We start from the raw sequence: 17,290 nt of genomic DNA, 5'->3' as shown, positions 1-17,290 counted from the left end.
ATCTCACTGCGGAAAGAAACTGTTGCTCATGCTCCCCTTCACAAAAAAACTGGCCCCTTGAAGGTAACAGGTCACTCTACTACAGGCATCCCCTCTGTTTCCTCCCCACCTCTCTGCTACCGATTAGTTTGAAGAGGGGGCCCAAAATCATTGAGGACCCCTTTCAACCTGTACACAGCATCTTTCAGCTGCTCCCATCGGGTAAGAGATACAGGAGGATCAGAGCCAGCACCACCAGGCTAAGGGACAGTTTCTTCCCACAGGCAGCGAGAATGATGAACGACCAAAGGAACTGCTCACATTGACCCTCTGAGATTCTCATATTCATGAAACTATTTATTTACATAAAGGAATACTTGTCCTGTATAACCATATAACCATTTACGGAGCAGAAACAGGCCACGTTGGCCTTTCGAGTCTGCACCGGTTCACTGATTTTGTGCGCCCTCTTCAGGCATTGGTGATTTTAAGTGTAGTGTATCTTTGAGAATTTTAACATCCATAGGTTCTCTGTACTTTGGATGTGAAATCTCATATTAAAATATTCAAAAACATTGGCTGTGTGGTAGAAGCCAGTGAGTGGCCGTGGACAATAGCTTCTCAGACTGGAGGCCTGTGAATAGTTTGTTAAGATTTTCCAGCATTTTGTTTTAATTTCATGTTCATGACAACTGAAAGTTTAAATAGAATTTCCTGTAGTGAAGAGAGATGCTTCCCATTTTGAACTCACCAGACCCACTTTGTATGGATGAGGAAGAACATAAGAAATAGGAGCAGAAGTCGTCCACCTGGCCCATCGAGCCTGCTCCGCCATTCACATTCAATGAGATTGTGGCTGATCTGATGATCGGCTCATCTCCACCCACCTGCCTTTTCCCCATATCTCTTAATTCCCCGACTAAGTAAAAATTTACCCAACTTTGTCTTAAATAAATATATTGAGGTCACCTTCACTGCTTCAATGGGCAGCGAATTCCACAGATTCACCACCTTCAGTTCCTCCTCAGCTCCATCCTAAATCAACTCCCCTGGATCTTGAGGCCATTTCCCAAGTTCTGGTCTCCTCCACCAATGGAAACAACTTACCTCCCTCTACCTTATCTCTGCCTTTCATAATTTTATGTTTCTATCAGATCCCCTCTCATTCTTCTAGGGCTGAGTGTATGGATGGAACTAGAAAGACATATTAGTGAATCTTTAACTCTTCACAAAAATCATTCAAATGAACACTGAAAATTTGTTTTGAGTATCAACTTTCCAAGAGGTATTTAATTAAGAGGTATAATCTCTCGGCAGAGAGAGGAACAAAACCAACAGCAACATTGGCACGGCAACAATATCAGATTAGTTTCCGACGAGAACAAGTTCATGTGTATGAAATGCGCCAAACTCCCACAAGTTGAACCGTCACTGTTATCTTTTCTGGACTCACCCATGGTTTGGAGGGGTGGGGGATGTTTGTTCATACTGTGAAATAGCTTCAGAGGCTGCTGACAAAGCTCAGCAGAGTCTCTCTGCCCTCAATTGCAGTGTTTCTCAACCTTTTTCTTTCCACTCACATCCCTGTCTGAATCTATCCTGACTAAGCAAGCACAAGCCCAAGACAACATTTGCATTGCATTTGAGTGCATGCCCAGTCATGCTTGGACTGACCAAAACGACTTTAAGTATTCCCTATGCCATCGGTGCTCTGTGATTAGTAAAGGGTTGCTTAAGGTGGGATATGGGTGAAAAGAAAAATTGAAAACCATTGCTTTAATTATACCCTAATTGACTCGTTATGTGCACGGTTTCATAACTCCAAAGGAAATGGGCCAGTGACAATTTTTTCTAAAACCAAAATATTTCAGTAAAAATTGGATCTAGAGCTCTGATTCTTAACCTTCCCTTCCCACCTAAAGCAATCCCTGACAAATCAGAGCACTTATGACACAGGGAATACTTAAAGTGGGATGTGAGTGGAAAGAAAAAGGTTGAGAACCACTGGTTGCCGACAACCAAAGCAATCAGTGGACCCAACCAATAACATTGGACAACAATTTTTTTTCCTCCAAAAATGTTTCCTTCCAAAATAAAATTGGGGATAATGATAGATCAAGCTGAATATAAAGATATTTCAGATTTGCTGAATCACATAGGAAGTTGGAGAAACATTGACTGAAAAGCATTCATCAACACGAGTTCAAATCTATATGGTGCACAGCATCTGTGTACGTGAGCTGCTTTTATAACCTGTCTCCATCTATCCTGACTAAGCATGCCCAGGCCCAAGACGCTTGTACATTTGAGTGCATGCCCAGACATGCTTGGACTGACCAAAACAGCTTGCTCTATGGGCAATACACTAGTAGGGTTAAAATATGACGTGAAATCACGAAGCTGTTATATCTTAAAAATTGGTATGTGATAGGAATGTTTTACAGTGATTTTTTTGTGATCAGCAGCCCAAAATCCATAAAATGCACCCAGAAGTAAAATCTTCATTGTCCAGTGTAATTTCATTTAAAAGACCTTCCATAAATGGCTATTCATTCACACATCCTATGCCATCGGTACTCTGTGATTAGTAAGGGGTTGCTCAAGGTGGGATGTGAGTGAAAAGAAAAATTTTGAAAACCACTGCTTTAATTATACCTAATTGACTCGTTATGTGCACGGTTTCATAACTCCAAAGGAAATGGGCCAGTGACAATTTTTTCTCAACCAAAATATTTCAGTAACAATTGGATCTAGAGCTCACAAATCCAAAGCACAAAGCCCACAGCCACTCTGCTCCGTGCTCTCGCAGAGTAGCTGCAACATGACGGTGGGACACCACTTCCCTGCCCTTCTCCACGTCTCACAGCTGCAACTCCACCTTGCCTTCCATCCGACTTATGTAAGGGACCAGCATTGGGCGAACCTCTTGTTCCAGGAACTTGATGACCTTTCAGGGCAGAAATCAAATTCAATTAATCCCAATACGTTATCGGTCTCTGAAGTCAATTTGGTCTCTTGGGGATTCGGGTTCAAATCGTGGAAATGTGCCTCTCCTCCCACAAGGAGAGGATGAGAGAGAGAGAGAGCAATGCAGAAACTTGATAAAGGGCCAGGCCAAAACATGAGTTACCTTTTACTTCCAATAGTTGCTGCATGACCTGCTGAGTTTCTCGAGGACGTTTGTGTATTGCACTCGACCCCAGCAGCTGCAGACTTTCTTGTTTAAGCTCAATTTAACCATTAATGACCTCAGTGAGAGAGAGAGCCAGAATGAGTGGGGGGGGGTCCTAAATATTCCAGTGTGCAAGATGTACATGGCTTGATTCCTATTACCGTGGGCACGATTCTTGTTTGGGAGAGAGTTCAAAGACATTCTATTTATTGTTTTACCAATTTGGTTATGCATGCAGACAGACAGACACAAAGTGAGGGGACAGGGATCTCTTAGTATAATGGTGAGGCCAGCTGTGGGTATGCTGGGTATGTCAAGGAATATGAAATGGATAAAGCACAGTTGCTGCCCTGTCTGAAGTTCTTGATGAATGTCTTCCCCCCCACCCCACTCCAGTTTGTACTAATTTTGTTTTTAAATTGTGTGTTTACAGAAATGTCATTTATAGTTATTTTTGCACTTGTAATGCACAATAATGCTGCCCAAAACATTTTGTGACGATTCTGAGATGCCAGTCAACTGGTCATTCCAGGCTGCAGGACTACATGCTGAGGGATGGTGCAGCCAATGCGAGGGCACTGTGGGGAAGGAGCACAGCCTGGAGTCCTTCTGTCACTAAGCACTGAGGGGCTGAGTCCGTGGCGCAGTTCCTCAAACAACAGAAGGGGGTAACGACAAGGTGCCTCAGTGATGTAAACAGAAAATGAACTAACAATGTACCATGATAGAAATGTACGGACAGGACACGAAGGGTGTGAAGAGACTTTGAACTCTTCTTTTAAATTTAGACATACAGGCTCTTCTGGCCCACGAGCCCGTGTTGCCCAATTACACCCAATTGATCTACAAACCCCCTTTATATTTTTGAAGTGTGAGAGGAAACCGGAACCCCCCCCGGAGTAGTAGGTACAAACTCCTTACAGACCATGGTGCTGTAACGGCGTAGCGCTAAATGCTACACTAACCGTGCTACCCTTGAACTGTGCCATTTACTTTGTAAATAATTTATTCTGAATAAAGTCTATTTTTGGAAAGAAAAAAGTGATGCTCTTGAAGACGAGTGATATTGAAACTTCACAGTAAGGCACTGGCTGTCTCCGTGTGGCACTGCCCGAAAGTGCCATCCTGTGTCTGGCGGAGACCCAGTTGCCTGTTCTCACCTGCTGTGGGGCACACCCAACAAAGGATTTGGGTTCGAGCAGTTCCTGGAGCTGCCCATGGATCGGGCTGAAGTAGGGGTCGGCCCTGATTCTGCTGATCAGGTCGTTGTCGCCTCCCTCCTGTTTGACCACAGCAGCTGCCTGATGCGAAAGGATGCGGATGTGCTCATGGCAGTCCTGCAGGAGACCAGACACAGACCATGGGAAGGACTGGCACAGTGGCCAGGGATAGTGAACCCCACACTCAGGTAGTGCTCACACCCACCAGGACAAATGCAGGAAATCCCTGCAAATCAATCCCCCGGCCAACAGACTCATCCCCACCTCTTCCTCCAACCCGCTCTGGGCTGCCCCCCCCAACCCATCCAGCTCCCCCACCACACCGACCCGTCCATCTCCCCCCCACCACACCGACCCATCCATCTCCCCCCCCACCACACCGACCCATCCATCTCCCCCCCTCACACCGACCTGTCCATCCTCCCTCCACCACACCGACCCGTTCATCCCCCCTCCACCACACCTACCCGTCCATCCCCCCTGCACCACACCGACCCGTCCATCCCCCCCACCATACCGACCCATCCATCCCCCCCACCATACCGACCCGTCCATCTCCCCCCCACCACACCAACCCATCCATCTCCCCCCACCACACCGACCCATCCATTTCTCACGCACCACACCGACCCATCCATCTCCCCCCACAACACTGACCCATCCATCTCCCCCCACCACAATGACCCATCCAGCTCCCCCCCACCACAATGACCCATCCAGCTCCCCCCCACCACAATGACCCATCCATCTCCCCCCACCACACCGACCCATCCATCTTCCCCCCATCACAATGATCCTATAACTCCCTCACCCTCCCCCACCCAAAATCCTCCAACATCCCCTCTCCACCCCGACTGACCTGCCTGTTTCCCCCTGCCTTCACCATGGCCATGATGATGTTCTCAGTCGCCATGAACGGCAGCTCCTGGCGGATGTGGCGTTCAATCACCTGCAAGAGACGAGGGACAGCGATGGGAGCCCAGAGTGAGAGGCGAGAACAGACCCGACAGCAACCAGAATGGGGATCCTGAGTAGAGAGGCTGCTGGGACGGGGGAGGACCAGAGGAAGGTGATGGGAGATCATTGCTGTTCACAAACAACGTGGTAAATCCTGTTGACAACCTTCAGCCACTCAGAGCAGTAAAATCATGGAGAGAAAGCCCCCATTTAAGACATTGTCCCTTGAAGACACATCTAGCGCATTGCAACCAACAGTTCTTAAATCAGATGCCTTATTTATTTCTAATAACAGTCCAATATTTTAAAGCCAACACTGTGTAATCGTGAGAAATGGAATACAATTTAAATCACCACATTTCAATCATGGTCTTTAAACAAAAGCCCCCCCAACCCCCTCCATTTCCTTGTGTGTCCTTCCTAAATGCACCTCACTTGTCAGGAAGATGCAACTGCACTTCCTGAGAAGACTGAAGCAGGCAAGGCAACCGGCCACCATTATGTCAACTTTCTAATAGGCTAGCTCTAGCCGTAGCAAAAAAATGTATTATGTCAACCTGGAAATTGGAAGATAATTTGAGAATACAACAATGGTATACAGAAATGAATAAATGTATTCTGTTAGAAAAAATAACATATAGTTTAAGAAATAATATTGAAATATTTGAACAAATATGGGAGCCATACATAAAACACAATAGAGAAAACCTACCGGGGACATTTACCACCTAAATTAACGAAAGGAGAAGGAAATGAAAAGAATTGACTCTGTGGAATTTCTTGTTTATTTTTATTGAATGACAACATTGTTTGACTGGTTTAATGTATCTTAGATTTTGTACTTTAAATGAATGGGGGGGGAGGTAGGGAGGGTGGGATGGGAGGAGGGAGGGGGGGAGAAAATGATACTGCATATATTTGAAAAGGAAAATGTATGTATCTTGGTCAATGTGGTTTATGGTGTGAAAAATTTAAAAAAATTTTTAAAAAACTTTCTAATAGGCCATCTATTGATAGCGTCCCAGTCGACTGCTTCGCAGTGTGTCCCAGTTGCTGCAGAGAAATGGATCGGAGGTCAATCCACATGACCATAAGAGCAGCAGAGAGGATCACTGGAGACTCCCTCCCCACCGCCACCCCCTTCAACGTGATCTACCGGAACCGTTGTCTGAAGGGGGGGGGGGGGGCAAAATCATTGAGGGCCCCTTCCCCCTCCCCACCCCCGCACGCAGCATCTTTCAGCTGCTCCCGTCGGGGAAGAGATATAGAGAACCAGCAGGCCAAGGAACAACTTCCCACAGGCAGGGAGAATGCTGAACGACCGACCGAATGACTACTTGCACTCACCACTCACATATTCATGAAATAATATCTATTTTATTTTTATGTATGTATCATTTGCACGCGTGTCACGTCCGGTTGTGTGTCTGCGTGCTTTGCTCCGAGGACCGGAGAATGCTGTTTCGTCAGGTTGTACTTGTACAATCGGAAGACAATAAACTTGAATTTAAAAAAGAAAATCAAAAAGACCTCCATTCTCTTCAACTGTCATTGCAATCTCCAGAAATATTTCTCCAGTTGTCTAATTCTGTCCCTTGATGTTCGAGGTGTCTGCTGTTACATTCCTGATGAAAGCTGCAGGCCTTATTGGTCACAACAGAGTTTGGGGAGGGAGGGGGCACTAGACAGCGGCTGATGGAGTAGATCACGCCTGCAGAGTATTACATCCAGGCACTGTCCTACCATTCCATTATAACTGGCAACACTTTGAAGCAACAGGGGTGGAACAGTGTTGAAATGCCTAACAGGAAGGCTAAAAGTAGAGACAGCCCTACCCCATAGACTGAAAGATCAGCCTTGTCTGAACCTGTCGCCCCAGGTGGCTCACTGAGAGTTTAAATGCTCAGAGAAAACAAAGAAACCTGTGATCCCTTTTAAAGCAATCTGGGATTGCGCCCAAGCATCAGGTTCAAAGGGCGCTCTCCTCTGAAGACGTGAAGGGAGTTTCCTGGACCATTGCAACATGAACCAGCAAAGCGAGTATCCCACGTCGGAGTGGACCATCAGCGGCGGCCTGGGGTTTTTTTTCTCAGGACCACTAAAAACAGCTGCGCCCCCCTCCCCACTCCGAGATCGTACCTTTGGGTAAACCACCAGTCCCTCCGTGATGTTCTGCAGCGTGCTCAGGATAACATCGGCTGTGAGGAATGACTCCGGCAGACAGATGCGTCTGGAGGGGGAGGGAGAGAGAACAAGGGAGGTGGTGAAGTTTGAATGGGTGGGTGCCAGGGAACCGATGGAGGGCCGGGGGGAGTGGGGGGGTGTAGTCAGTTACCTGTTGGCGCTGTCATCTAGGGTCCTCTCGAACCACTGCACGCTGGCGGTCTGCAGGGGGTCCAGGATGAGCAGCATGAGGTGGCGTGCCAGACTGCAACAGCGCTCACTACGCATTGGATTCCGCTTGTAGGGCATTGCACTGGAGCCTGCAAAAATATTCACATTTATATTTACAACACGATGAAGCCCACTCTGGCCATTTAAGCCCTTGCTGCCCAATTACACTCAAAGTAACCTACAACCCCTGGTACATTTTGCAGGGTGGGAGGAACCCAGAGCACCTGAATGTACAAACTTCTTAGATATTGCCGGATTTGGACATGGGTCTCTGGCATTGTAATAGAAAATTTAAATTATATTTTTTAATATATATCTGCAAATATTATGTGCATATATGTGTACACATAATGTGTATGTGTGTATACTGTGTCTGCCTGCACCTCCCTCTCTCCCTCCAGGTCAGCCCAGCGGTAGAGTTACAGAAAGGACTGGATAGCTTTCCAGCTTTGGAACATAGAAATCTACAGGCCCTGTACTCAAGGCCGAAGGACCAGGTCTGGGTGCGCATGTACAGTCCAGTAATATTGTTGACCTTTATATTTAAGATACAATAGGCCACGAGATTGTGGGACTATAATCCTGTAATCATTTATCCTGAAATATTTATACCTTTATGATTACTGTGTGCTGTGCATTATCTATGTGTACGCAACGTGGTCTGGAGAAATGTTATTTCATCAGATAGTCTCTGCTCCAGGACGCTTGTGGACAGTCAGATGATAATCTTGAAACAGCACACAGCAGTAAATGGCCAGCCACTCACTCCTCCATCCCCCCTCACACCCGAGCAGGGAGCCCCCACTCCAATATCCCAGGGCTGAAATGGCTAACATGAGGGGGTGCAGTTTTAAGGTGCTTGGGAGCAAGTACAGAATGGGGATGGGGGAGGGGGGATGCGAGAGGCAAGTTTTCCCACAGAGAGTGGTGGGTGCATGGAACGCGCTGCCAGCAACGGTGGTGGAGGCTCGTACAAGAGGATCTTTTGAGAGAAGATTACAGTAAAAAGACCCTGTTATCGGAATTCAAGCAACCAGCAAAAATAAATCAAGGAAAATAAATAGGTTAAAAACATGGAAGTTTAAAATTGGCCATTAGTTCACCAATCACGCATTCTCAAGCAATCGGAAAATTCATCTACCAATCCCCATAGGTGCCAGATACCCACGGAGATCAGTACATGGAACTGAGTTATGCAGTAGGGAAATTCTCGGCAGATGTTAAGAGTAGATATTAGGTCAGCACAAGTGTGTGGGCCGAAGGATCTGTACTGTGCTGTAGGTTTCATTTCCAAAATGTATTTATTGAGCATCAAAAAAGCAGCTTCATACACATTATTCAGATGTACGTTGTACTCCTGTTTAAACAAAAAAAAACCAATACACACATACACAAACATTTACATATACCCTCAGATACACGCCTGGACCCCCCACCCCCTGACCACTTTGGCACCTCTGCTGACGGTATCATCGGTCTATTACTGATTGTACTGGTACAACCATCTCACAGTTAGACATTTACTCCACAAGGACTTGTAATTCAGGTAAATAATGCATAGAGATTTGACGTTTATGGACAAATTTTCCTCTTAATGTGTATTTGGTTTTCCCCAGTTTAATAAAGAAACTGATATCCTTAATCCATTGTGTAATAAGACCGGTCAGACTTGCAGTGTAGCAGGATTAGACGCTCGGCTAGTAGGGATGTAAATGCTAAAGGGTCTTTCTGCAGGGAATCTAGGGAGTTGTTGGAGATTCCAAATATTGCAGCAAAAGGTGGGCAGAGTTGCAAATTGATTTTAAATATTTTGGATAGTCTCTGCTCCAGGACCCTTGTATTTTAGGGCACTGATAAAACATGGGAAGGGGAGCCATTATTGCATTTGTTGTGCTGTAGATTTACCTCTATGTTCTAAAGCTGGAATCAGAATTTATTGTCATGAACAAGTCACTAAATTTGTTGTATCCGACACCAGGCCACTCTGGAGGAAGTGGTACAGTGACACACTTCCACACGGCCCCCACCTCCAGTAAACTTTTTAAAATTTAGACATACAGCACTGTAACAGGAAAATTCAGCCCTACGAGTCCATGACACCCATTGACCTACATCCCGGTATGTTTTTTGAAGGGTGGGAGGAAACCTGAGCCCCTGGAGAAAGCCCACACAGACGCAGGGAGAACGTACAAAACTCCTTACAGACAGTGCGGGATTAGAACCCAGGTCTGGTCCCGATTGTTGGCGCTGCAAAGGTGTTGTGTTAACCACTACACCAACCAGGCTGGAGAACGCCACCCCACCCCCCTCACTCACCAATCTGCTCCTTCTCAAAGGGTTCTTCGATCTCCTTCAGGTTTGCCAGCAGACGGATGTCGGTGCAAATCTGAAAGGCAGGCCGGATTAGCGGTTACCCCACCTCTGCTGAAACCCACCCCTCTAACATCAGACACCACCCAGCGCCCCACCTGCTCGTTTCCCACAGGACAGAGCAGTTCTTCTACCAATTACCCTGAAACACAGTCCGCACTCCTCAGATTTTCCAGGACAGATCACCCACCGCCAAAACCTCCATTGCAGCAAAGCCGAGCTCCAGGGAACTGCCGCAGACAAGACCATGTGCACCAGCACCCCAGGTCCCTTGCAGACCCACCTTAGAGGTGGGTGCATGGCACAGCAGCACCTCGCTGCTCCCAATTGACTGCCTCAACCAGTGGTCTGACCTGAAGTCTGTCCTCGCAACAAGCCAATGACATCACACTGTGCCCATCCCTCCTCTAAACACACTGACTGTGAGAGGAGGGAGTGGGTGGTGACAAGCCGGGGTGCCCAAAGGCAGGAATGAAGGATTCAGGAACAACAGATGGTGCCTGGCAGCGGGGAGGGGGGGAAAAGAGGGCAGGAGGAGACAGAGACATGGAGCAGTGGGAGGATGAGAGACAGAGAGGTCAGAGGAGGGTTTAACCCACTCCCCACTCCCACAGGCCCATTGGCTGCCCTCCCTTCAACCCCCTCCCCAAAATCCCAGAGCCTAATACTTGGAGCACACCAAGCGAACCTCTCCACTGACCTTGTGTACTGTGGCCCCAAGGCTTGAGAGGACGGACAGCGAATCGATGTCCACTTTGCGACTGTAGGTCTGGCCTGTCACCATGTAGGTTCTGAGGGAGACAGTAGAAAAAAAAAATCTTTAACTCCCCGACTTGTGAAATATCAGCATGGCCAACCGGCACGGAGGTGATTGGTGTGAGGAGAGCTCCCGCAGGCTCCAAATTCACTAGGGAAGGGTGAAATGAGAAAGGGAACAGAAGAGAACATTGATAATGTCATACACATTGTCCAATGGAGTGAAACACAAACGTCTGCAGATGCTGTGATTGTAGTAAAAATACAGAGTAAATGTTGGAGGAACACAGCCAGTCTCGCACAGGAGGTAAACGATATTTTGGGCTTGAGCTCTTCTTCAAGGTATGAGTTAAAAAAAAACAAAACAACAGATGCCTGTCTTTTTTAACTCACACCTTAAGGGCTCAGTAATATATCTTTACCTCTTATGGATGCTGCAAGACTGGCTAAGTTCCTTTAGCACTTGTACAGTGTTCGTATGCTCCAAAATTCTTAATTGCTGCAGCAAATGGGTATTTGTAAAGAAAAACTATAATGGTAAACTAATTAAATTTAATTCAAGCTTTACAAGATCTTAGTTAGACCCCGCCTGGAATATAGTGTTCAGTTCTGGTCACCTTACTACAGAAAGGATGTGGATGCTACAGAGAAGTGGGCAGAGGAGAATTACCACGCCGCCGCCTGCCATGCTGTCGATTTCTTTATTCTAATGCTATTATACAGTAAAATCCCCATTATCCAGAATTCAAGCAACTGGCAAAAAAAAAAATTGTGGAAAATAAATAGAGGAAAAAAACCCCGAAAGTTTAAAATTGGCACCCACTCCTTCAGTTCTTCCACACAACATGCAATCTCAAGCAACAGGCAAATTCACTTATCCAGCATCTAGAAATCCCTATTGGCACCAAATACCGGGGGATTTTACTGAATGATAAATATTCACAGTAATCCTAGTGCAAAAAAAAAGTATCTTGCATAGTGGTATCGTGAGCAGTCCCTGATTAGTGTAACGGGGGGAGGTTCGAGAACCTGATAGCCGTGTATGCAGCAGGGCAGACATCTCAGTCCTTGGATGGCAGAGTGAACACATTAGTGGCACAGGGTCAGCCCGCAGAATTGTGGGGAAGCAGGATCGCACAGAAGGTGTGCCAGGCTGGGGGGTGGGAATAGAGGCCTGCTTGTGAGAGAGGGAGCACTGACCGCAGGTGGCCAAAGACTGCCAACAGAGGGCAACTCACCGTTTAAACCCCGCCATCTCGGTCACCAGGCGATCAAGCTCCTCGACCTGAAAAAGGGCGTCCAGAGGGAAAGTAAGTACCAGAGCGGAGGATCCGCAGCACAGGAGACAAGAACAGAGGCCCACGCTAGGCCAAAAGCGAGGGGCTAGAGGAAGTTTGGGAGGAGGCTCAAGGAGCAGCAGCACTGGCACAGAGCAGCTGGGCCGAGTGGCCTGTCTTCATACTGCTCGCTGTCAGCAATAGGAAGATCTACAATGGAAGTCTTGCAGGAAATGGAGAGAATTTGGAAAAGACTGTGCAGATAAGCATTGTGAGCAACCCAATGACATCCTCCTGATGCACTCTCAATGCTCTACTGTTGCAACATGCACCATGACACAGCAGTAAAGATTCCAGTAATTAAGATCACAAGACACAGGAGCAGAATAGGCCATTCAGCCCATTGCATCCGCCCTGCCATTTAACCATGAGCTGATCCATTTCCTCACTCAGCCCCACTGCCCAGCCTTCTGCCCATGACCTTTGATGCCCTGGCTAATCAAGAACCTATCAATCTCTGCCTTAAATACACCCAATGGCCCAGCTTCCACAACCACCTGTGGCAACAAATTCCACAGATTCATCATCCTCTGGCTGAAGAACTTCCTCTGCATCAAGCCACTACCTCTGGAAGGGATGGTGCTGCTTAGTCCGCAGGTAGACTGGATGGATTGGGCACAGATAAGTATTTCTACCCTAAGATCACTGCACACCTACAACCACTCACCTTACTGTGGTCTCCCTCGAAGAGTTGCAGGAAGCTCGCCTGGGTGCCCGTCGTTCCCTTCACCCCCCGGAATCGCAGCTCATTCCGGGCACGTTCCAGGTTCCTCAGATCCATGCAGAGGTCCTGGATCCAGAGACAGCAACGCTTCCCGACTGTGGTCAGCTGGGCAGGCCTAGCCGACGAGAGGGCAGAATCCTCTGAACAAGCCAATCACAGCACGCCGTGAACCCCCCCCCCCCAAACACACCAACTGTGAAAGAGAGAGTGGGTGGTGATGTCAGGGGCCGGGGGGAGGAGAGAGGAGGAGGTGGGCGTTGGGCCCAAAAGTAAATGGAAATGTAGCATCCAGGAGCAAAGCAACAGGAGGTCAAGGATCAACGCACTTGGGGCTGGGAGGGGGAAGGGGGACAAGGGACAGCAGGAGGATGAGGTCAGAGGAGGCCAGTGGTGAGTTCGACCAGGACAAGGGAGGAAAGTCCTGAAATTGGCAGGTTGGGCAAGGACAACATTTCAAAAGCAGGTTGGAGGTGGTGGTGGTGGGGGGGGGGGGGGGGGGGGGGGGAAGTTACATCTGGCAATGTAGCATTGCTAAAATACGAGAGGGAGGCAGCTATTATTCCCAGTCCCCTCCTGGAGTGGTTATGCAGAGCCACACCAGCTGGTTAGGCTGAAGATGTGGCTGAGAGTATGGCTAAGGCATGTCCTGCCCAGCAGCATGGATCAAAGAGAAGAAGGGTAACACTGAGCAAGAGGGAGACCAAGGGACGCAGTGACCGACAGCAGCACATTAACTGTGGTTGTAAAACGAGGACATTACCAACAGGAGCAAACCCCCCCCCCCCCCCCCAAGTCAGCTGAGAAAACAGGCTTGGCGAGTCCCTCCGGAGAGTCACTTACTGGTAGTGGGTGAATCCGAGAGTTGGAAGAGTAGCGTGCTGCTGGGCGAAGTCCGCCAGGCGGCCAATGACACGGGCCAACTACAGCGGAAGGATCGAAAGAGTCAGTCAAAGCAGCTCGCTCTAAGCAAAGGAGAGGTCACAGCCACTAACATTTCAGCAGGCCTCACCTTGGGCAGGAGGATGTCAAAACCATCCCGGAGAACAATCAAATCCTGGTGGAGGAAAGAGTCAATCAAATTTAAATTTAGACATACATATATGGCAACAGGCCCTTTCAGCCCACAAGCCTGTACCGCCCAACTACACCCAACTGACCTACAACCCCCGCACACATGAGAATAAACAATTTGATACTGCACAGACACCAGTGTAACATCAATGGACCTGAGATTCAAGCACAGGGTCCAAAAGAAAGGAGGTTATCATTAGTTAAAACAGCCATTCTCAATCTTTTTTTTTGGGGCCCCCCTCCCCACAGGACTCTGCTCAAAGTTTATGGGCCCCCTTCCCCTGTAAAGCCGTCAATTTTAGTTGGTTTCTTCTCTCCTAATGACTACATAAAAAACAAGATTTATTTTATGATTTTAGTTCTTGGGCCCCCTGAAATGTGCTGCGGCCCCCATGAGGAGGGATTCCTTTAGCCAGAGGATGGTGAACTTTTGGAATTTGCTGCCATGGCTGACTGTGGAGGCCAGGTCATTGGGAGTATTTAAAAGGCAGAGATCAATAAGTATCTGAATATTCAGGGTACGTAGGGTTATGGGGAGAAGGCAAGGGAGTGGTGGAGAAGACTAGATGGGCCAAATGGTCTACTTCTGCACCTCCATCTTATGATCTAACATTTTATGTTCTGCGCATGAGACACAGGTGTGTGAGATGTTGGGGAGATCATCTCACCGTGTTGTCCCCAACATAACAGGAGGTGGCTCCAAGGTGGATGATGGCTGCAGCCTTGGGGCAGCAGTGAGCAAACGTGTGGACGTGGGCCATCACATCATGACGAAGCTTCTTCTCTTCCTCAGTGGCCATCTTGAAATCAATGTTTTCGAGATTGGACTCCATTTCCTGAAGTTGTTCTTCTGTGATTGGTAACCCCAACATCTGTGGGGGGAGAGGGAGAGAAATCAGTACAAACAGGAGTGAGAATTGAACCCAATCAGCCTCCACACCATCCCAGAGAATACACTTGCCACAAGTTGACAGGGAGTGGGCGACCTGCATTCAGAAGAGGTCCATGGGAGACAATCTTCCAAAATATTAAAGTTTTTGATATTGTAACCAGGATGGAACTATTCCCTCTGGCAAATGGATCATAAGCCAAATAATTAAATAACTGGCAAAGAACCAAAGGGGCAGGAGTTTAATGCAGATAAGTCTGAGGGGTTACATTTTGGTAGGGCTAATCAAAATAGGACATACATGGTGAATGGTCGGGTATTGAAGAGTTCAGTAGAACAGAGGGATCTAGGAATAATGGTACACAGTTCCCTGAAGGTGAAGACATATGTTGAAGATCTTGAAGATCTCTCAAAGACCATGCACAGTCTCAACTGCCAATAATGCCATTAAATGTTCTGTTATCCAGAATTCAAGCAACCGACATTTAAAATTAGCGCTTCTCACTGCCAATTCTCCAGTCCATGCAACAGGCAACCCGAAAATTCATTTAACCCAGCATCTACCAATCCACATAGGATGCCATTTAGTCTACAAGGCCCTTTCAATCAGCTGTGACTAACACATGTCCACCAACTTTGCTCCCTGATAACCTTGACGTTAATATAATCATAAAAATATCAGGTGTTGGAATTTTCTGATGTACCCTGGCAACCAGTCTTCAGCAAATGGAGGGGAAGACTTTCACAACCAATTGAGTGAGAGCTGAATGACAACCAAGTGGCAGAAACATTTCACAAACATGTTCCCTTGTCCAGAATTTTCTCACCCCTATCCCAGAGGCAAGTTGCTTCAATGTACCACAATAAATCTTTAACATTACCTTAAAGTTCAATTAGTTCATTCAAACCCCATCTGTGCAATATTTTCACATTTTAATCCTGTGAGCCTTGGTATTGAGAGGTCCAGTTCCTTCCTCAGAAATCATATCATTATTCATGTCTAATACACATTGTTCTGCACTACCATGGAGGTAAATCAGTCTGGTGCTTGTACAACTACAAATGTAATGACCATTTATCTTTACCACTGCAATAAGCAGTAGCTCCTTCACCCTCCTCCTGTCCTTGCCTTCCTCCCATCCCCCACTTCTCACCCTGTCTCCCTCCTCCCCCCTCCAGTTCCATGAGCCATTCTGCAGTATTTATTAAAGCACTGATCCAGTGAGGCCCCTCTCAAACACTCTGATGACAGTCAGCTCTTGCAGTCACACACAATTAGGTTCTTGTCAATCCAGTAACTGGATTAGAGCAAACATCACAGGACAGGAAATTAAATTAATACAAAACAAGGACATCTTAGCGAGACAGGAGAGAGCAGTTTAAGAAGGCACATGCACTAAAGAAATACACTGAGGGTTGAAGAAAACATGCTGAGAGAAGAAACAATGCAGATCTCTCTCCTCCAGGAATGCACTCAGTCCATCAATGTTCACTTCCTCTGGATCCAGTCTAACCCAACTAAACTTTGTTCAGGTTAAGAGTTCACCAACCTTAATCACTTCCCCCCACCCCAACCCACTTTCACCAGCACACAACTCCTCACCAGACTGAACCCCTTCCTCTACCCATGACCCAAGCACAAGACATAGGAGCAGGAATAGGCCATTCAGCCCATCAATTCTGCCCTGCCATTCAATCATGTGCTCATCCATTTTCCCAATCAGCCCAACTGCCTGGCCTTCTCCTCATTACATTTGATGCCCTGGTTAATCAAGAAGCTATCAGCCTCAGCATCCTTGACGTCCCTCTCTAATCCCAGCTCTAATTCCTCCCTCCTCTGACCAATCACATGACATCATGGTCTCTGCCGCCTTCTCCAACTCCCACCCCAGACCCCCTCTACCCTCTGAACCCTCTCTCTGACCCCCACCACTAGATACCCCACACCCTGGCCCCTCCCAGCTGGAATTCTCTCACCCCCCAGACCCCCTACCTCCATGCCACCACCCCTTCTCAACCTCGGACTGCCTCAAGCTTCTCCCACCACTACCCTGCTACCATCCCCCCGGTCCTATCCCACTCTCGGGGCTCCTCACCTTCTCGCCCCTGGCCAGGTACAGCCACAGCCGGCGCCAGGTGCTGAATTTCTTCGCCTCGCTGAAGTTGAAAGCCATTTCAGGGGACGAGTAGCGACTGACCAGTGGCGAGCGGTAACGGCCAAGTTCCACATCTCCCCGCACTCCGCCATCGGGCAGCGCCATGACACCGGCCGCGCCACTCCGTCTGCCACACGTGACCCCTACCACCGCGGCTGATTGGCGGAAAAATAACCAATCCGCTTGAACGGGCTCGAGTCAAGGGGTCATAGAGCCGCTGCTCGCTCTCCGCCCCGTGTGTCGGATTTCCCCCCCCCCCCACCAC

At 47.8% G+C, this 17,290-nt stretch overlaps 1 protein-coding gene across 2 annotated transcripts; it reads right to left on the bottom strand.

Moving 5' to 3' along the window:
- Window positions 1–1,236: 1,236 nt before the first annotated feature.
- adsl (adenylosuccinate lyase) lies at window positions 1,237–17,160 on the bottom strand. Of its 2 annotated transcripts, XM_069907482.1 has the most exons (13): window positions 16,966–17,160; window positions 14,649–14,852; window positions 13,919–13,963; window positions 13,750–13,829; window positions 12,853–13,024; window positions 12,087–12,133; window positions 10,793–10,883; window positions 10,039–10,108; window positions 7,664–7,811; window positions 7,468–7,558; window positions 5,231–5,320; window positions 4,312–4,488; window positions 1,237–2,926 (listed from the first exon to the last, which is right to left on the bottom strand). In XM_069907482.1, exons 1-13 carry the CDS (start codon window positions 17,128–17,130, stop codon window positions 2,840–2,842), a joined length of 1,467 nt encoding a protein of 488 aa, XP_069763583.1. In that variant the 5' UTR covers window positions 17,131–17,160; the 3' UTR covers window positions 1,237–2,839. The 2 variants fall into 2 exon arrangements, with proteins under 2 accessions (XP_069763583.1, XP_069763584.1); XM_069907483.1 differs by lacking the exon at window positions 13,919–13,963.
- Between the last annotated feature and the right edge of the window lie 130 nt (window positions 17,161–17,290).

Source organism: Narcine bancroftii, chromosome 13, assembly GCF_036971445.1.
Source record: "Narcine bancroftii isolate sNarBan1 chromosome 13, sNarBan1.hap1, whole genome shotgun sequence".
Taxonomy (NCBI): Eukaryota; Metazoa; Chordata; class Chondrichthyes; order Torpediniformes; family Narcinidae; genus Narcine; species Narcine bancroftii.
The sequence above is the reverse complement of the archived record's forward strand: the minus strand, read 5'-3'. Positions and strand labels throughout refer to the sequence as shown.